General features: G+C 36.0%; 1 protein-coding gene across 8 annotated transcripts in view; it reads left to right on the top strand.

Moving 5' to 3' along the window:
• Positions 1–21,084, top strand: part of STXBP4 (syntaxin binding protein 4) — a 162,105-nt gene that overhangs the window by 18,600 nt on the left and 122,421 nt on the right. For 7 of the 8 annotated variants that reach the window (XR_009222705.1, XM_058560622.1, XM_058560621.1 and 4 more), the window contains 4 exons: positions 6,287–6,393; positions 6,570–6,789; positions 7,783–7,861; positions 13,710–13,804. Coding sequence is in view for 7 of the 8 variants with exons in the window: in XM_058560622.1 (XP_058416605.1) it covers positions 6,287–6,393; positions 6,570–6,789; positions 7,783–7,861; positions 13,710–13,804 (501 nt within the window). In the remaining variant the exon portion in view is untranslated. The remainder of the gene's footprint in view (positions 1–6,286; positions 6,394–6,569; positions 6,790–7,782; positions 7,862–13,709; positions 13,805–21,084) is intronic. The other variant, XM_058560628.1, reaches the window with a different exon arrangement.

The following is a 21,084-nucleotide window of genomic DNA, read 5'->3' as shown; positions in this document are numbered from 1 at the left end:
TTTCCACTTCTATCTCTTAAAGGGATCTCAAACTCAGCATATCTGTGGCAGGACTCGTTGATAGTCACCCCATATCCTCATCTGCCCATCTCTTCCCAAACGGGGCCTCTTCCAGTGTTACCACTCATGGTGAATGACACCTTCTAGTTGTACCAAGTCAGAAAACCTAACAGCATCCTAACTACTGCCTCTCCCTTAGCACCCATATTCAATTCATTAGCACATCCTGTTGGTTTTTTAACTCTCTACATATCTCTTGAACCCATCATTCTTCTTGATCTCCACTGCCATCACCATAGCTTAAACTACCATCAGTTTTCATCAGACCTCACAATAGCTTTGTCTGCTCTTATGCATCATGCCCATTTCCCCCCCAACCTATCTTACAAATACTTAGTTGCCTCCAAGGCTCTGTGTAATGTGACTTCTGCTCTCTACTTCTCTGGTTCTCCATCTCTGTTTCCAGAGTGGCGTTCTTTCAGTTCCTGGAAGGGGCCAAGTTCTTTCTCATCTAATATGCTATTTTCTCTGACTGGGAACACCCCCCCCACTCCTCCCCCAACTTTCCCATTACTTCTAGATGTCAATTCAAAGACCACTTCCTAAGGAATGTGTTCCCTGTCCCTCCCCCCCCAGTGTAGGCCAGGTTTTTTTTTTTTCCTATGTGTGCTCCTAGATCCTGTTCCTTTCCTTCATATCGCTTATCTCAGTTTGTAATCATATACTAATATCTGTGATTGTTTTATTAACTCTGCCTGAACCACAACACAGTATGCTTCCTAAGTGCAAGGATTCTACCTGATTTTATTCACAATAATATCCTTAGTCCCCAGTGTGATACCTGACACATACTTATTGCTCAATATTTATGAATGAATGATCCCTTAGTTATTCTGTCATGTTTCCGAGAATTACCAGTATACCTGTTTACAATTCCACTGCCACCATCTGGGCTCTACACCAAGGTACCTTTCCTCCCTGGCCCTTTGTGTCGCATTCTGGACAACACTTTGAATTTTTCAAATGTTTTTGTTTGTTTCTTTGTTTTTCTGCTAATAACGTAAAGAAAGCAGGCAGGAATCAAATGCTTTTCTTCAAACCTGATACATTTTTTTTCTCTCTTTCTAAGACTCTCTGAAATTGAGATGGATCTTACAATAAATGTCATAATATAATTGGCAGCATTTTTTCTTTTAGTGATTCATAAAATAATGGTGTTTCTTACAATCATTGTCATCTTAGATTTGATAAATTCAGGACTTTTTTGGTCAAACCATATAGGTAAAGACAAAGATCACACAGATATAGGTACTAATGGTTAGTCATTGTTCACAAAGGATTGAAGTAGTGCATATTTAACTCTCAGAGGAAATCTATTTTCAGGATATGCTGAGCATGTCACTGGAACTAGGACCAAGGCTTTTTCGCTGGTAAAGAAACCAGTCCATTGGTAGGAGCTAAAGAAGAAGCAGGCAGGAGGGTTTACTTTGCAATGTAGCTCTCTTTCCTCCTTTGCCATTATTGTTTCTGTGAGAGCCATCTTAATTTCCTCAGACTATTTCCTGGGCCTTATTAATTTATTGTGGACTTATTAGGTAAATGACACTATGCTGGGGGAAACAACCATGAAAGGACATGGTTCTGGCCACCTGAAAGAATCAGTGCTGCTAGTTTGGGAGTTGCTGAATTAATATGCTCTAATGGGAGAAAAAAGATATGTAAAAAATAAGAACAGTACAGGGCATAGCAGTTGAGTTCGCGCGTTCCGCTTCGGCGGCCCCGGGGTTGCCAGTTCAGATCCTGGGTGCAGACCTACTCACCACTCATCAAGCCATGCTGAGGTGGCGCCTCACATAGAAGAGCTAGAACTCTACAACTATGATATACAACTATGTACTGGGGCTTTGGGGAGGAAAAAAAATAAAAGAGGAAGATTGGCAACAGATGTTAGCATGGGGTCAGTCTTCCTCAAAAAAAAAAAAAAATTCCCCAGCAAGGCTGGCCTCCTCTTAAAAAAAATAAAATAAGAACAGTACAAAGTAAGTGCAATAATATGGGTAAGTAAAAGTGCTTTTGGAGCACAGAGAAAGGAACAATTAAGTAAATCTAGGGAGGTGGGGAAAACTTATAGCAGAGATAATGTTTGATTTTGGCTGTGAAGTTTAAGTGAGAGTTCATCAGAAAGAGAAGTGGCAGGGTGGGCGGTGGCATTCTAGACAGGAATTAGTATGTGTAAAAGCATTAAGGTTTGAAGAACATTTTCTGAGAATAGAATGAAGAATTTATGTGCTGAAGAGGGAAGGTGGAGGATGAGGCTAGAGAAAATAGATTGCAGCTAGTTTGTTTGCTGGGTTTGGGAAGTTAAGGAGTTTCAACTTTTCTACCAGTGGGCAGCCATCAAAGGTTTTTAATTTGAGGAGTAACAGGATTAAATTTGCTATCAATGTGAAACTTGCCCATAACAGATAAGGGATTCTGATTCAACTCACCTGTATTTAACACCTACAATGTATAAGGATTTTGTATATGTTATTTAATTATTATAGCAACCTTGTGTGATTGGTATTTATCGCCACTTTGGGTAAGAAAATGGAATCTCATGGAGGTTGAACAACTTGCCTAAACTCATATTAATAACTGGGATTAAAAGAAGGATACCTCCAGTGGAAAGTTTATGAAAGTATAGGAAAGGAATCCGAAGGCTTGCAGGAGCCTTCCTTAGTAGTTAGGAATAACGAGTTAGTCAAATCAGAGTCAGGCTGTATAGATGGTTTCTGATAATACAGTAGCATGTTATTTAAAAAACTAGATAATAGACATCATAATCTGAAGTGAACAGTGCTGGTAGTTTTCACAGAAGTGTTTAAGTGGTCAAGAATACATTATTATTTCAACGTCTTTATAAATGTCAGCGTGAAAGAATTCAGACTCTAAGTGGGGCATGTGAAAGTGCCTGGCACGTTGCCTGCTGTGTTGTATATAGTTGCTCAGTAACTGCTGAGTGAGAATCTAGATGGTGTGGAAGAGGCCTCAGCATATCCCTGAAGTTAGTATCTTCACATATACATTAATCCAGCTGGGGCAGCATTCACTGGTTTTGAATGCTAGACTTTTACAGAAATAGCTTTGTTTTAGTTTGCAGGTTCTGACTTTTAAACGGGTTCAGAAATTCACATGATCAGCTAAGATCTTATTCTAGGAGGCAAAGAAGAAAAAACTGCTGTGAATACTTTTTAGAAAGAAAAAAATATATAAACACCAGAAGGCCTTATTCTTCCTCTCTTCTCTGACTCTTGTCCTGCTGGAAAATGCTGCTTCGGTGCATCAGTGTACTTTAATAGAAGATAGGTTGAACTGCCGTCCTGAGAGCCTTGTCCTCTGTACTGTAGTCCTGTACAGGCTGAGGGGAGAATCGGGGAGGTAGTAGGTCAGCCTAAACCCTATTGCCTACCTCTGTTCTCTGTAGCCTTTTTCTCCACAACCCTGACAACCAACTGTGGTCTCTACAAGGTACATTGATACAGGAGCTGCCTCTAACAACTTAGAATTTAGTTCTGAGTTCTTATGGAGAAGTTTGTGCACCCCCATCTCCTTCCTTCTCTCGCTCTCTCATTGTTCATGAAGATATAGCTAGCAAGTTGTAGAGCTCAAATCCGAATGCAGGTCTATCTGGTTGCCAAACTTCATGCTCTTGCCACTTCAGCCCACTGCCTCTGAAGCCTCCTGCCCAAATGAAAGATGGTTGTGTTGCCCTCTGACTTGTAGTCATCATTCTAGAATTTTCCCTTTCCAAGGAAGTTTAATAAAAGGAAGGAGCTTTAATACCAAGAATATGTAGATTAAAACAAAATAAGCTAATATTTACTGACCACCACCCCAATTCTGAAAGATCCTTTCTTTTCTTGTCAGTGTCCTTTAAATGCTTTGCTCCAACAAAGCAGAGCTTTGTTCATTTTTCCCTTTTTTTCTCCTAAATTGTTGTCAGGATTTGGAGTACAAGTCAGGAGTAGTATAGTCATTAAATTTCAGTTACAGTCTACCTTATTGAATTGATTCTAATGAGAAATTATTTTGCACATTCCAAATAGTCTAGAGCTGGATTTAACAATAACATTTAATTAATTAATTAATTAATTTTAAAATTAGATTTAAAAAAATTCTCTATTTGACCCTTACTTCCAATACTGGTTTTGGAATATAGAACCAAAATATAGTTCAGCTAGTTAAGCACACTGTTGAGGCAAACGTTGTGAGCTTTCTTTTTATTTGGGGGGATGGAGAATTTCTTTTCTTTTTTATAATGTAATATTTGACACACACAAAAGAATATTGAAACATCTACCTAACTTATGAAGCATAATAATAAAGTGAACACCTATCAATCCACTTAGAGTTCGCCGCTTGACTTAAGAAGTAGAAAATTTAAGTACTACTGAGGCTTCCTGTGTGTTTTACCCTGATCACATTCTCCACCCTCCCTCCCAGATATAAGCACTCTAGAATTTTGTTTATTCTTCCCTAACTTTTCTTAGCCTTATTTTTTTGCCTGTGGCAAAAAAGGTTGTTTTTCTTGTTTGTTACCATTTCACCTTAACCTTGAGTGAATGACTGTCATCAAACTAAAATTTAGCATATTAAATTGCAAACTAGTGTACATAAGTGTCTAAGTATAGTCTGGGTATAGTTGATTTAAATGCATATGTAACCAAACTCTAGTAAGATTTGGACCCAGGCAATACAGAACTACGTTTACGAAATCTTACAAAATCACCTCTTTTGTTTTACTGAATATGTAGGATCCATATTGCTCATCTTGCTTAGTGTTTTCCAGCATTACTGTTGGGTTTTACTCCCCATACATTTATCAAATGGAAGGAAAAAAAATCACTTGTGAACATAGCAATTGTGTGTTATGTTCTCTGACTTTGCTAGTTACATTTCATCATGTATTTATAAAATTCAAATTAGTTTTCAAATTTTGTATATTTTAAAATCAAATTGCCTTTTTCAGTTTCATTTTTTAATAATATTTATAATTCAGAAGGGTAATACTGTCATTATACATTTAGATTATAGTATCTTTCATACGATATTTGAGATAACATGTTCCCATAACATTTTTTGATAAATATTTTATATTTATTTAATTGTGTGCTTATGTACTCAGTGTTCAGTGTAAGAGCGCTGGCTTTTTAAAAAACAAAAATAACTATTGTTATTTAGCAGTAAAGTAACCATAAGTCGCCATTATTACATATAATGCAGTTTGGATCAAAGATCAGCTGTCCAAGGGATCTATCTTGGTAGATAAGACTTTGAAGAAAGATATTTCCTTGAATTTGTGCAATTTACTTAAATGCCATCAGGGTGAAAATCTGGCTTTTTAACCATATAAGCTTCTTCCCTAATTATAGAAATAATGCTTTCTGTCTTTGTGTGAATGATAAATTGAGAAGGATCTTAGGAGCTGAAAATGAGGAGAGCTCATTCTTCTTTTCCAGTTTGAATTAAGAGAAAAGACAGATGAAAACTGAGAAACTTGCCTAACAGATACACTGAATCTTGTAACTGATATGCTCTATCTTATTCAGTTACGCTGTTCAGTTAGGTTATTCATTGATAGGCAGAGCCTATTGATTAAGCCATGTGACTTAGCAAAGACAATGCCAGGCAGCCAATTACGAGTGGTCATTATTAGCAGGACACAACTAAAGCTATATGCGCAACGAACTAGCCTGAGTGACAAGCAGAACAGCAGGTCCAGTAAAGATGTTTGATCATAAGCTGAAATACGGGCAGGATCAATATAATTAAGATCCTTGACTGAATTTTTGAAGATTCTTACTGTGGAATAAATCTTAACAGTTTGGTGGGATGAAAGATATAGGAATGCTCAGAAACTAAAGTGAACGAGTCTTATATTCTGAAATATCCTAGGATTATTTGACCTACTTTATCACGAGTCAGAGCTGTATCTGTCTCAGTCCTCAGCTTTTTAAAACAGGTCTCTTTTTCCTGGTGTACTGGGCTATGTCTTCACATATTCAGGATTCCTTAGCTTGCAAGTTTATTCAAGGTATACATAAACTGTTCCATTTCATTCACATATATTACCAAACCAGGCTTTAATCAAAACTTTTTCTATTGAGGTTCTTTGCCTAAGATTTTCTTTTTACTCTTTGTTTGAGACATTCTTCACTAAACCTTTTGTTTGCTTTAATTGCATCAATTAATTTTTTAAAAACACCCTCATTAGTTTCTTTACAAATATTACTATTTTTGTTAGGATGGACGTTTGAAGCCAGGAGATCAGCTTGTCTCAATAAACAAGGAATCTATGATTGGTGTATCATTTGAAGAAGCGAAAAGCATAATTACAAGAGCCAAGTTGAGGTAACTCTCCTATCCGTAAGACAGAATGAGTCATTTAGCATATCTCCTTAGAAATAGTAATTTAAGATGTCTTAAGTACTTTAGACCCTAAAAGAAGTATTTTTTGATAATATTTGAAACATTATCTTAGAGTTGAATTGTACTATATCCATAGAGTGATTTCGTTTTGATGCTAGGTCAGAATCTGCTTGGGAGATAGCATTTATAAGACAAAAATCTGATGGCGGTCATCCAGAAAATCCATCGTGTACATCCCTTTTACAAGCTTCAGGAGAGTATGGACGTCAAGCCTCAACATTCAGTCTTCTTTCTTCTCCCCCTGAAATGCTAATTCCAAAGACCTCATCAACTCCCAAAACTACAGATGCCATTTTGCCTTCTTTTAAGATAAATCAGGTAATCTTAAATTTCTCTGTTTATTTATGCAGTCAATAAATCCCCTATATGTTTTTATGTTTGGTATATACATATAGAATTATAATTTTGCTAGTACAGTTTGTTAAAAATTGGTATTTCCTTGAAAGATTTTTTCTTTTTTTCTGTTTAAAATTTCTATGCTGTGCTGTCAATAAATATAATTTTTCAAGTCAGTGTGTCCTTTGTCCAGAAAATCACGATCAGGAATGACATCACAAAGATATGCCTAGATTTCACTCAAAACTATGTTAGGAATGTCATATTTATTTTCAGACTGTCTTTAATATGGTTCAGTTCATTATTATTTCTGTTTTCTGCTTGACTGAAGACAGGCAATCTTCTTTTTTGTTCCTTAGCTTCTTTCCTACACAGTGAGGCTAATCCTAACCATCCAGCGTAGGTGGATATTATTCCCTCACATGTGTATGCTAGAATGTAGTTCACCCTAGTAGAATCACAGAAAAGGAGGGGTTTCTATGTCAAAATTGAAACAATTAATTACTAATTGCTACAGTGCCTTAACAAATCAAAGTTATAAAATAGAGCATATACTCTTTAAATCTGTGTTAGCTATAAAACAAAATAGGAAACTCAGGTAGGCGTTCAGTCATTGGAATAAAATTCATCAAAGGTAACTTCAGTTTCGGGTACGTGCTAATTAGGTACGGAGTATAAGATTTCCTGTCAGCTCCTTATACTTTTTTATTTAGGGTTATAATACTTTTTCAAAGACAAGGTACACAGCCTTATGTTTCGTTGTCCTTGGACATAGTGGAGCTGAAAGCGGTTGTTAGCTTTAATTCTGAATTGCTTTGTTTGAAGATGAATATACCGAAATTTCAGAGGCTTTATATTTTTTAGACTATTGCTTTAATCTCTTTAACCATTCTTTTTATGTTAACATGAGCTTCTAGTCTGGTCTTTGACCTACTTTAGAAAATGACATTTCACGTTCCTTATTTTCTTTCATAGATAAAAACCGGATACAAGAAAACAGAACAGACTCCAATTACTTGTTCGGACAACAGCCCTACAGATATGTCTGATACAGGTAAATGCACATTTAATTCCTCTTTCCTGTTACTTTTTTTCAATTACTGTCTCTCAATGAGGAGTACATAATGGGACTTAAGAGACTTTAAAAAAAGATGCATTATGCCTTTTTTCTTTCGTGAATAAAAGAGCAAAATGAATGTATTGTGCAGTGGTCCCTGTTGGATTATGACTTTTATTAAACAAAGGGTTGAAATTTTAAAAGATGCGTTATCATAACAGTATCTGTGAAGCTGTAATAATCAACAAACTGTTGAAACCAATAATGAAAACTCTTCTATAAGTGAAGATTAGGTTGCCTTGTCCTTTTAATGAAATACTGGTGAGATATATTAAATGCATCTTTCAGAGAGCTTATAGACGGGAGCATGGCTTAGGAAAAAAAAATGTTTTGTTTTTTCAGAAGAGATTATATAGATATAAATTAGAAAGAACATCAGTATTTCGCAGAAATTCATCAGTATTCACAGAACATCAGTGAATTCAATATTATTGGTTTCATCAGTATTCACAGAACATCAGTGAATTCAATAATATTGGTTCTTAATTACCATGAAATGATTTATTGACTTTTTAAAACAATAAAGGATTAATTGTATAAGCTACTCATAAAAGAAGGATTTTTATCAAGCTGTAAATTGTCTATTGACTCAAATATGAAGAAAAAAATCCCTTTCCCTTAAGTTATCTCCAAAAGTTAAACAGAACAACAATCTAAAAACTATACTTATAGAAAGGAAGAGTTAATTACATATGTCTAAATTATAATGCAGATTGTTACCCCTATGTTTTAATTTTTAATAGCATTATCTAGATCAGAATTGCAGAATAAGAGTTAGTGTAAATTACATAGTGCATTAGTCCATTTGAGCTACTGCAACAAAATACCACAGACTGGGTAGCTTATAAACAATAAACATTTATTTCTCAGTTTTGGAGGCTGGAAGTCCAGGATCATGGTGCCAGCATGGGCCGGGCGAGAGCCTTCTTGCAGTTGCAGACTTCTCATTGAGTCCTTGCATGGTGGAAGGGGCTAGAGAGCTCTGTGGGGTCTCTTTCATAAGAACACTAATCCCATTCATGAGGGCTCCACCCTGACGACCTAAGTACCTCCCAAAGCCCCCACCTCCTAATGCCATCATTTTTAGGGGTTAGGATTTCAACATATGAATTTTAGGGTGACACAAACATTCAGACCATAGCACATAGCTACCACACTTAAGGGGAATTTATAGTAGATTCCATAGTAGTTTCCTCTGATTTGGAGCAGTAGTTACCAGTAAATTAGTAGCAAGTTTTAGCCATAAATTATAGGCCTATTTCTTAGTGGGATTTGTTGACTCTTAGAAACTTTATTGGTATTATTCCCTTTACATAATTAATTTCCATTCTCTTGATATATTGTTTTTATTTTAAACTGGGAACCCATATGAGAAAAAAAAGATAAATGAAAGTAGCAAACACTGGTGAGGAGACCCTTATGTAATATTTATGTAACATATTTTTAATTTTGAAAGTAATTGAACTACTCAATGCCTCTTTCATCCTTTTATTTATTCAGTAAGCATTTACTGAGTATATCGTGTGTGTAGAAAATATAGTTCAGTAGGAATTATGAAGGAATTGGGATATTTTCTGTGAGATACTTAATATATTGTGAAATAAAACATAGAGTTAAAAAATCTTCATTATTTGGATTAGAAAACGTGTGTGTGTGTGTGTTTGTTTATGTATATGTGTGTTTATTTTATTGAATAACTATTTGTGGTGTTCTCTGTTAACTAGAGCAGGATATGGGTTTAGTGCTTTCAGGAGCATAATGTCTCGTGGATAAATAACACATTTGCACAAATAGTGTAAAGACGTGAACAAAGTGGACTAAGGAAAGAAGTTGTAAGTGGCCTGAGTGTAGTGTAGGGAAGGCACAGTGGTTAATCACCAGGCTCTGAATGCAGACTTAGAGGCTCAAGTCTTTGCTCCCAAATTATTAGCTATGTAACCTTGAAATAGTTGCCTCATGGGGTTGTTATGAATATTAAAGGAGATCATGCATGTCAAACACTTAGCATTGTAATTGGTACATAGTATATGCTCAGTGAGTTTTGCTGTTATTGTTATTAATATTACAGAACCTGCAGACTAGAGTGTAGCTCAGATAATTTTCCAAGGTGTGTTTTCAGAGCGGAAGTGAAAGCTTTCATTCTTTAATTCAATTTTGCATCCTCCCTCCTACCACAAAAGCTAGTACATAGTAAAGGATTTGTCACAATATGCAGAAATTTCTTGGCAAAAGTCAGACATCATCCAGATCTTGAAGGAAGTGGCAGACGTCAATTGACAGATGAAGGTAGGAGATCATCCTAAGTGAAGGCAGCACCATGAGCAAAAGCACAGAAGTAAGGATGTCTTGTGTGACCCTAGGAGGCAGGTCTGATTAGAGCAAGGGGATACTGGAGTAATGAATAAACTGAGGGAAATTTACATCAGTGACTCTAAGAAATGATACTAGATTTTGTAATAGAAAAATAATTTAATGAAAAATATATTTTGGTGGGTAAGCTATATGTAAAGTAAATATTAAAATGCAATTAAAAAGGAACTATTTTTCTAGAGTAGAAATAGCATAGACTTCATCCCGTTTTCTTTCTTCCACATAAATGTAGCAGGCCAGATGTTTCTGGGAGGAAAAAAGCAAAGTCAACGCTAAATTATCTCCAGGTAATTTATATACATTGTGATTTGTCTAAGTACTTAGTTATAGATCGTTCCCAAATTAGATCCTTAGCCATCACGTCTAGAATCCTTCGGCCAGTTAGTATTTATTCAAAAAATATAAACAAGTTTTAATGTTAACCTCAACAAAAATAAACTTAATGAGGCAAATCTACCCTGGTTCCCGTCTCAAAATCATTCCAAAGTGTAAAACTAGTTAGAATTTTTTTAAATCCACATAATACTTGAATACGTTTTTAAAAACTCTTCTATAAATTTCTTGTTTCAGAATCCTGAGTTGTTTACTATTGCCATAGGCTGAACAACGCATGGACTAGTGAGTGAGCTAAAACCAGACCACAAACATTCCTCAGGAATTCAGCAAAGAATGATTGCTTGAAGAAATGCTATCGTTATTTTAACTTTAACCATAGCCCAGGCCTTAATTCTCCTGCACTAAGGACCTTTGAAACTGAAACAAAGTAGGGAAGGGGAAAAAAAGTATCCGTGGATTCCTGGTCTTTACCAAATGGTATTGATCCTGCCCTTATAACACATTCCCTTTCTTCTCCAGGAAGAGCAGGTCCAAGAAAATAACAAGCCAGTGTTTGAAAAGTCTCACTGCCCCAGAGAGGAACAAATAAGGAGCTTGAGGCAGGAATTGAGAGATGCCATTGGTGAAGGCGCAAAGCGGTGTGTCTGTGAGGGTGCTTTTCAGGTCTAGCTACTCTGAATTATCAAAGCATGCTGGATTTATACACAGGTCCTCCTAAGGTTTTGGCTCGGAGGTAAAGATCTAGGGGAAGGTTAGCTGGAAATAAGTGAGATTTTGTTAAGCCATGATTGCATCTTGTTAAATGAGGGGGTTAGTACAATTTTACATTAAATCTCCTATTTAAATACAATGTCTCTGTGCCAGTATTGACAATACATACTTTATAGTTTTCTCTAATTTTTTATTTTATCCTTACAATTCCTGTAAGGTGGGCTGTTTTATTCTTGCTACTTTACAGGTGAGAAAACTGATGATGAAAGATATTGACATATTTAAGAACATTAGCTTCAGGAGTCAGGAGAGATGAGAATCCTAACATGGTCACCTACTAGCTGAATGATCTTGGGCTAGTTTCTTCCCCTCATCTTTGGGATGGGAATAATAACACCTATGTCATTGTGATTATTGTAAAGATTAATGAACTTATATATGTAAAGTACTTAGTGCACTGCCTTGCTTAAGTAAGTATAAACAAGAGCTAATCTTCTGTTATTTTCATTGTTACACATAGCAAATTTTTATGCTTGGATGTGGGAAAACCTAAGTGAAAATGCCCATCTTAGCGGGTGTGGATATTGTATGTGTACTTGTCCCTCCCTCTCTCTTTCTGCTCTCCCTCTCGTCCCCTCTCCAACCCTTCCACACACTTACACTTGAATTGAGTAATTCATGTCCAGGGTTAGTTAGTCTTGGTCTGAGACCATAATTAGATTAGCTTGGGTCCACCTAGTGTTAGTGTGCTTTAAATGTAGCACCAAGCTGAAAGTCGATGTCAAGCCACACAAATCCAAACCTTAAAAATGAAAAGTAAAGTTTGACTTATCTGCTGTTTGGGCTTCCATACCACTCCAATCCATGATGATCTTTTATGCCACACTTTAACTCTGGCACAGAATTTCTTTTAAGAGAAAAAAATATATATAGTATTCTTTAGCCCATGGCCAATGATGAAGTATCATGATAACAAAGGAGACTTTGTTGCTTTTATCAGAATTGTAAAAATTCTATTGTACTAAAATCAGTCTTTCTCAAGGTTTGATTCCATTTGAAGCTAAAAGTCAGTAACCTTTCTCTTCTTTTTTTATGATCTTGACACCTATAAGCTATATTCAAGATTTTATATAGAATGTTAAAGATGTGTTAAAGGTTTAGAGGAAGACTATTTATTTTCGTATGCGCTTCTTATGTTCTTAAAGAGAATGCAAATCATTTTGTACTTAGAGACAGATGCTCTGAGAAATAAAAAAAAAATTAAAACACTGCATAAAGATATGACATTTTAAGTTTTTTCTCTTCCTCTTGTTTCTATGTAGAACTAGTAAAATACCATTTAAAAGTGTATTTAGAATAGTGACAATTTAGAGATAAGGATTGACATGAATTACAGGAATTTGTTATAAAAACTCTGGCGTATTAAAACAAATAATTTTTCAAGTTCTACTCCCTCGTGGCACCTGGTTTCTTATGCACCAAGGACAAAGGCTTAGCTCAATAATCTGGGTATATTGAGAAGGTGTTAGAGAATGGGTGAGAGGTATATGAAATTTAACTCTTGAAAGTCTATTTATGCTACTTGAAATATAACCCTTCTGTAAAATAAGAAACAGGATTTTTAGTTCAAGAAGTTCTGAAGCTACTATATCATACTGTTTGTGCCAACTTGAAACAATTTGCATTTATGAGTTTTTACAAGGTAACTCCAGAACTCACAGAACAAAACCACTTTGCCAGTCAAAGAAATACCATGATCTTTTTGAATTTCTAATACGATTTTACTTATTTTGAAAGAAAAAAAAGACTTTTTTTTTAGTGAGGAAGATTAGCCTGAGCTAACATCTATTGCCAGTCCTCCTCTTTTTGCTGAGGAAGATTGGCCCTGGGCCAACATCCGTACCCATCTTCCTCCACTTTATATGGGCCACCACCACAGCATGGCTTGATAAGTGGTATGCAGGTCCACTCCTCGGATCCAAACCCGCAAACCCCGGGCCACCAAAGCGGAGCACAGGAACCCAACCACTATGGCACCGGGCCAGCCCCAAAAAAAGACTTTTCATTTTACAATTACTAAGGCATTGTGATGACAGGGTAGTGGTGGGACGTATATTTGTCTTTTAAATTAATATTTCCGTGGAACTTAATGCATATTTGGCCACTCTTTTTATATCGTATCTTTTAGGTCTCAAGTGAAGCTGGTTTATATGATACATTTTAGATTTAAAGGAAAAAAAATGGTGAAAACTGCCAACTGATTAGCCAGAATTATTTTTGAACAGCAGGAGCCCAGAACACATACTGTCAAATGAAAAGTTCTATTCCAATTAAATTTCCAATTAATGTGCACCCTGTTGTCTCTTAGATATTGCCTCTGCGTGGACTGATAATTATGGACCACAAGAAAAGAAGATTTTCCTAAATCCCTGTGTTCGCCTTAAGACAGAGAAACTGGAAATGGTAAAGATTTTAAGTTTCCATTTTCCCTCCGTGAAACAACAGCAGGGAAATAGTCTCATTCTTTGAGAAGATAAAAGACTGGAGCCATTAGTTTCTTGAAGAGTTACTTACTTACAGTTTGAATGAATGGTGGTTTGGGTTTAAATTATTTAATTTATGTTTGAGTTGGACCGTCCTGGTCGTTCACTAGTACAAAATAGAAATAAAACCTTTGGTAACTAAATTGACATTCAAATTAATCAGTTTCCTCCTGTGTGGGAATAAGACAAATGTGATGTTTTACAATGTAGAATCAAAGGAAACATGGAATAAATTATGACAGTGTGGTAGACTTCATACGTGATAGCAATGAGTGCAAGGAAATACCCCATTATTATATATAATAATACTCTGTTATTTAATTTTTCAAGAAGGGAAACTAAATCCTAAAGAACAAGGTCGTCAGATGCTCACTAAATACAAGGCAGATGATAGCAATGTATTAAGGCACCAAAAAGTAGTCCTGGGGAAAGTAAAGTATCAAGAGTTTCTATATGTAAAAGAAACTTAAGATGATTAAAAAGGGAAAATTAAAAGTAGAAAAGCATTTTAAAAGTTTGCCTATCAGATTACCTGGGAGCTGACAGGAAAAATGTGCTACGTCTTTTTTAATATAAAAATGGATATAGTGCTGAAGGTCCACAGCCTCTGCTCTCCTGTCAGTATTTTGTGAATAGTGATTTTTTACATTTTAGGAAGAGTATGAAAATGCATAGCTAGAATAAATACACATTACATTTATTGACATATCCATACCTTTGCATGGTCTTATAACAGTACCCTTTTCATTGCCAATTTGAATCTTACCTGTTGTTCAAGTTCTGACTCAATTCCAACTCCTTCATCCAGACTTTGCTAACTATTATACTTTGGGCCAATGTTGCCTTATTTTGTACATCTGTAGCACTTAACATCGCTTTGTAATACCCTGTAACCTTTCATGTATCTTGTTTTATCAATGTGATAAAACTTCATTACAACAATACCCATGTACCTACCACTGTTTAAACACCTGGTTTCTGCTCAGTAAAACTTTCCAATTAATTAGATACTGGAGATGTTATTTACAGAATCCTAAGTATCTTTTGCTAACTTGTGCTTTCTTTTCATTTGTGGCTAAAATGTAAGTTCTGACTAATGACAAGGTTTATAATCCATTAATGTGAACACTTTCCAAAAATAGAATGTTTGAGGTTTAAAAACATACCTATAAGTTAATAATTATTGTTTTTTAATGATGCTGCTTTAGTATACATTAATGAATATCGTGGGCCGGCCCCGTGGCTTAGCGGTTAAGTGCGCACGCTCCACTACTGGCAGCCCGGGTTCGGATCCCGGGCGCGCACTGACGCATGGCTTCTCCGGGCATGCTGAGGCCGTGTCCCACATACAGCAACTGGAAGGATGTGCAGCTATGACACACAACTATCTACTGGGGCTTTGGGGAGAAAAAAAAAAGGAGGAGGATTGGCAATAGATGTTAGCTCAAGGCTGGTCTTCCTCAGCAAAAAAAAAAAAAAAAGAATTTGATGAAGAAAATTACCTGTCAAGACATATGTATGTTTGGCATTGTCTTCATGAAGTCCTCCATGTCTTACTAGTCTAGGTAGACAGTTTTATATCAGGATATACTGGAAAGTGATTTCTAACACTGACCTAGTTATTTGTTAATTCTTTGTCTGAAAAATGGATTACCTCTTCTATGAATACTCTGAGAATGATTTTATATACAGATATTTTAAAATAATTTCACCTCAGTTATTTGTAGTGCTGTGTTTTTTCAAAGTATTTTTACAAGTACTATGTATCTCATTTGATCCTAACATTAAACTTACAAGTGGGTATGGTAAACATAGCAAATAGGGGTACAGTTTATTAGTTAGCTTGAAGATGAAGAATTATTGCCCCTCTATACTATCTGTATTTTTATACCTGAGAAAGGTGCTTTGGGATAAAGATGCCATTTCGCTGATATTTCCTTTACCTCTTGCCATTTCTGTAACATTTGAAGAAAGCTGTAGTGAGGGATGGCATACCCAATGTCTGATTATAGTTAATGAGATGTTCTTTGTATTAGGTTGGGAAGTATGTGACTAACATTGTAAAGTGAGATTTTTTTTTTTTTTATTGATGTTTTAATGGTTTCTAACATTGTGAAATTTTGGGTTGTACATTTTTGTTTGTCCATCACCACATATCCCTTCACCCCTTGTGCCCACCCCCCACCCCCACTGCCCTGGTAACCACAGTCCAGTTTTCTCTGTCCATGTGTTGGTTTATATTCCACAGATGAGTGAGATCATACAGTGTTTGTCTTTCTCTTTCTGACTTATTTCACTTAACATAATACGCTCCAGGCCCATCCATGTTGTTGCAAATGGGACGATTTTGTCTTTTTTTATGGCTGAGTAGTATTCCATTGTATATATATACCACATTTTCTTAATCCAGTCGTCAGTCGAGGGACACTTAGGTTGCTTCCACTTCTTGGCTATAGTGAATAATGCTGCAATGAACATAGGGGTGCATAAGCCTCTTTGGATTGTTGATTTCAGGTGCGTTGGATAGATTCCCAGTAGTGGGATGGCTGGATCATAGGGCATCTCTATTTTTAATTCTTTGAGGAATCTCCATACCGTTTTCCATAGAGGCTGCACCAATTTGCATTCCCACCAGCTGTGTATGAGGGTTCCTGTTTCTCCACATCCTCTCCAACATTTGTTGTTTTTTGTCTTGGTGATTATAGCCATTCCAACAGGCGTGAGGTGGTATCTTAGTGTTGTTTTGATTTGCATTTCCCTGATGATTAGTGATGTTGAGCATCTTTTCATGTGCCTATTGGCCATCTGTATATCTTCCTTGGAGAAGTGTCTGTTCATTTCCTCTGCCCATTTTTTGATCGGGTTGTTTGTTTTTTTGTTGTTCAATTGTGTGAGTTCTTTATATATTATGGAGATCAACCGCTTGTCAGATGTATGTTTTGCAAATATTCTCTCCCAGCTGGTTGGTTGTTTGTTCATCTTGATTCTGGTTTCATTTGTCTTATAAAAGCTCTTTAATCTGATAAAGTCCCACTTGTTTATTTTTTCTTTAGTTTCCCTAGTCTGGGTAGGCATGTCATCCGAAAAGATTCCTTTAAAACCAATGTCAAATAGTGTGTTGCCTATATTTTCTTCTATGAGTTTTATAGTTTCAGGTCTCACCTTCAGGCCTTTGATCCATTTTGAGTTAATTTTTGTGAATGGCGATAGCACATGGTCCACTTTCATTCTTTTGCATGTGGCTGTCCAGTTTTCCCAACACCATTTATTGAAGAGACTTTCCTTTCTCCATTGCATGTTCTTAGCACCTCTGTCGAAAATTAGCTGTCCGTATATGTGTGGTTTTATTTCTGGGCTTTCAATTCTGTTCCATTGATCTGTATGTCAGTTTTTGTACCAGTACCATGCTGTTTTGATTACTATTGCTTTGTAGTATGTTTTGAAGTCAGGGATTGTGATGCCTCCTGCTTTGTTCTTTTTCTTTAGGATTTCTTTAGCTATTCGGGGTCTTTTGTTGCCCCATATAAATTTTAGTATTCTTTTTTCTATTTCTGTGAAGAATGTCATTGGGATTCTGATTGGGATTGCATTGAATCTGTAGATTGCTTTAGGTAATATAGACATTTTAACTATGTTTATTCTTCCAATCCACGTGCATGGGATATCTTTCCATTTCTTTATGTCATCATGGATTTCCCTCAATAATGTCTTGTAGTTCTCATTGTATAGGTCCTTCACCTCCTTGGTAAGATTTATTCCTAGGTATTTTATTCTTTTTGATGCAATTGTAAATGGTATTATCTTTTTGAGCTCTCTTTCTGTTAGTTCATTATTAGCATATAGAAATGCAACTGATTTTTGTAGATTGATTTTGTACCCTGCAACTTTGCTGTAGTTATTGATTGTTTCTAATAGTTTTCCAACAGATTCTTTAGGGTTTTCTATATATACAATCATGTCATCTGCAAATAGTGAAAGTTTCACTTCTTCGTTACCTATTTGGATTCCTTTTATTCCTTTTTCTTGCCTAATTGTTCTGGCCAAAACCTCCAGTACTATGTTGAACAGGAGTGGTGAGAGTGGGCAGCCCTGCCTCGTTCCTGTTCTCAGAGGAATGGCTTTCAGTCTTTCCCCGTTGAGTATGATGTTAGCTGTGGGTTTGTCATATATGGCCTTTATTATGTTGAGGTACTTTCCTTCTATTCCCATTTTATTGAGAGTTTTTATCATAAATGGATGTTGTATCTTGTCAAATGCCTTCTCTGCGTCTATTGAGACGATCATGTGGTTTTTATTCTTTGTTTTGTTGATGATCACATCAGTATCACGTTGATTGATTTGCGGATGTTGAACCATCCCTGCAACCTGGTATAAATCCCACTTGATCATGGTGTATGATCTTTTTAATGTATTGTTGTATTCGGTTTGCCAATATTTTGTTGAGGATTTTTGCATCAATGTTCATCAGCGATATTGGCCTGTAATTTTCTTTCTTTGTATTGTCTTTGTCTGGTTTTGGTATCAGGGTGATGTTGGCCTCATAGAATGATTCAGGAAGTGTTCCATCTTCCTCTATTTTTTGGAATAGTTTGAGGAGGATGGGTATTAAATCTTCTTTGAATGTTTGGTAAAATTCACTGGAGAAGCCATCTGGTCCTGGACTTTTATTTTTTGGGAGGTTTTTGATTACTATTTCAATCTCTTTACTTGTTATTGGTCTATTCAGATTCTCCATTTCTTCTTGGTTCAATTTTGGGAGGTTGTATAAGTCTAAGAATTTATCCATTTCTTCTAGATTGTCCAATTTGTTGGCATATAATTTCTCATAGTATTCTCTTATAATCCTCTGTATTTCCATGGTATCCATTGTAATTTCTCCTCTTTCATTTCTAATTTTATTTACTTGAGCCTTTTCTCTTTTTTTCTTAGTAAGCCTGGATAAGGGTTTGTCTATTTTGTTTATCTTCTCGAAGAACCAACTCTTTGTTTCATTAATCCTTTCTACTATTTTTTTGGTCTCAATATCATTTATTTCTGCTCTGATTTTTATTATTTCTCTCCTTCTGCTGGCTTTGGGCTTTGTTTGTTCTTCTTTTTCTAGTTCTGTTAGGTGTAATTTAAGGTTGCCTATTAGGGCTTTTTCTTGTTTGTTAAGGTGGGCTTGTATCGCTATGAGTTTCCCTCTCGGGACCGCTTTTGCTGCATCCCGTGTGGTTTGATATGGCATGTTATCATTTTCGTTTGTTTCCAGATAGTTTTTGATTTCTCCTTTAATTTCATCAATGATCCATTGGTTGTTCAGTAGCATGTTGTTTAATCTCCACATTTTTGTCACTTTCCCAGTTTTTTTTTCCTGGTTCATTTCCAGTTTCATAGCCTTATGGTCTGAAAAGATGCTTGTTATGATTTCAATCTTCTTAAATTTATTGAGGCTTGCTTTGTTTCCCAACATATGGTCTATCCTAGAGAATGTTCCATGCGCGCTTGAGAAGAATGTGTAGTCAGCTGTTTTTGGATGGAGTGCTCTGTATATGTCTACTAGGTCCATCTCGTCCAGTTTTTCATTTAAGTCTAATATTTCTTTATTAACTTTTTGTCTGGATGATCTATCCATTGCTGTAAGTGGGGTGTTAAGATCCCCTACTATTATTGTGTTGTTGTTGATTTCTCCTTTTAGGTTTGTTAATAGTTGCTTTATGTACACATTGGTGCTCCTATGTTGGGTGCATATATATTTATAAGTGATATGTCTTCTTGATGTAGTGTCCCTTTTATCATTATATATTTCCCTTCTTTGTCTTTTTTAACCTGTTTTATCTTGAAGTCTACTTTGTCTGATATGAGTATGGCAACACCTGCTTTCTTTTGTTTGCCATTAGCTTGGAGTATTGTCTTCCATCCTTTCACTCTGAGCCTGTGCTTGTCTTTAGTGCTAAGATGTGTTTCCTGAAGGCAGCATATTGTTGGGTCTTGCTTTTTAATCCATCCTGCCACTCTGTATCTTTTGATTGGAGAGTTCAATCCATTTACATTTAGGGTAATTATTGATATATGAGGGCTTAATGTTGCTGTTTTGTCACTTATTTTCTGGTTCTTTTGCATTTCCTTTGTTTCTTGTCCCATTTGTTTTGGACTGCCAATTCCGTTTGGTTGTTCTGTCTTATGATTCTTCTAGTTTTCTCTTTGTTTATCATATGTGGTTTTGCTTTGATTATTTGTTTAGTGGTTACCTTGAGGTTTGGGCAAAAAATCTTGTGTATGAGATAGTCCATTATCTGATAGCCTCCTATTTCCTTATACTAAGTCACTTCAGTCACTTTCCTCTTCCCCTTCTAAGTTGCTCTTGTTATACCTTATTTTATTCTATCTTGTGTTGTGGCTGTGTGTTTACAGTGATGAGGTTAAATTTATTTTTGGTGAATTTCTTCCTTTGATCTTTGAGTTTAGTATTTAAGTGGTTGCTAACGTATTCCGGTAAAGATCTACTATTTCTCTGATTTTGTCTACCTACTTTTCTCCTTCCTCCAAGCTTTGTGTTCCCTTTCTCTTCTTTTTTTCAGGCCTGAGGGCCTTCTTGAGTATTTCTTGTAGTGGGGGTCTCGTGGCCATGAACTCCCTTAGCTTTTGTTTATCTGGGAGAGTTACTATTTCTCCATCATATTTGAAGGATATTTTTGCTGGATAGAGTATTCTTGGCTGAAAGTTTTTGTCTTTCAGTATTTTGAATATATCATTCCAGTCTCTTCTAGCCTGAAAAGTTTCTGTTGAGAAATCCGCTGAGAGCCTGATGGGAGTTTCTTTGTACGTTATTTTTTGTTTTTGTCTAGCTGCCCTTAATATTGTTTCTTTGTTGTTGACCCTGGCTAGCCTTACCACTAGGTGTCGTGGTGAAGGCCTTTGTCTGTTAATATATATAGGTGTCCTGTTGGCTTCACTTACTGGTATTTCCTGCTCCTTCCCCAGATTTGGGAAATTCTCAGCTATTATTTCCTTGAATAGGCTCTCTGTTCCTCTTTCCCTCTTCTCTCCCTCAGGAATACCTATAATTCTTATGTTACATTTTCTAATAGAGTCAGATATTTCTCGGAGTCTTTCTTCATTTCTTTTTAGTCTTAGTTCTCTCTCCTCTTCCATCTGGAGTATATCTGTATTCCTATCCTCTAAAGTACTAATTCTTTCCTCCATATTGTCAGCTCTGTT

The sequence above is a fragment of the Diceros bicornis genome, chromosome 18, assembly GCF_020826845.1.
Source record: "Diceros bicornis minor isolate mBicDic1 chromosome 18, mDicBic1.mat.cur, whole genome shotgun sequence".
NCBI classification, from domain to species: domain Eukaryota; kingdom Metazoa; phylum Chordata; class Mammalia; order Perissodactyla; family Rhinocerotidae; genus Diceros; species Diceros bicornis.
The sequence above is the reverse complement of the archived record's forward strand: the minus strand, read 5'-3'. Positions and strand labels throughout refer to the sequence as shown.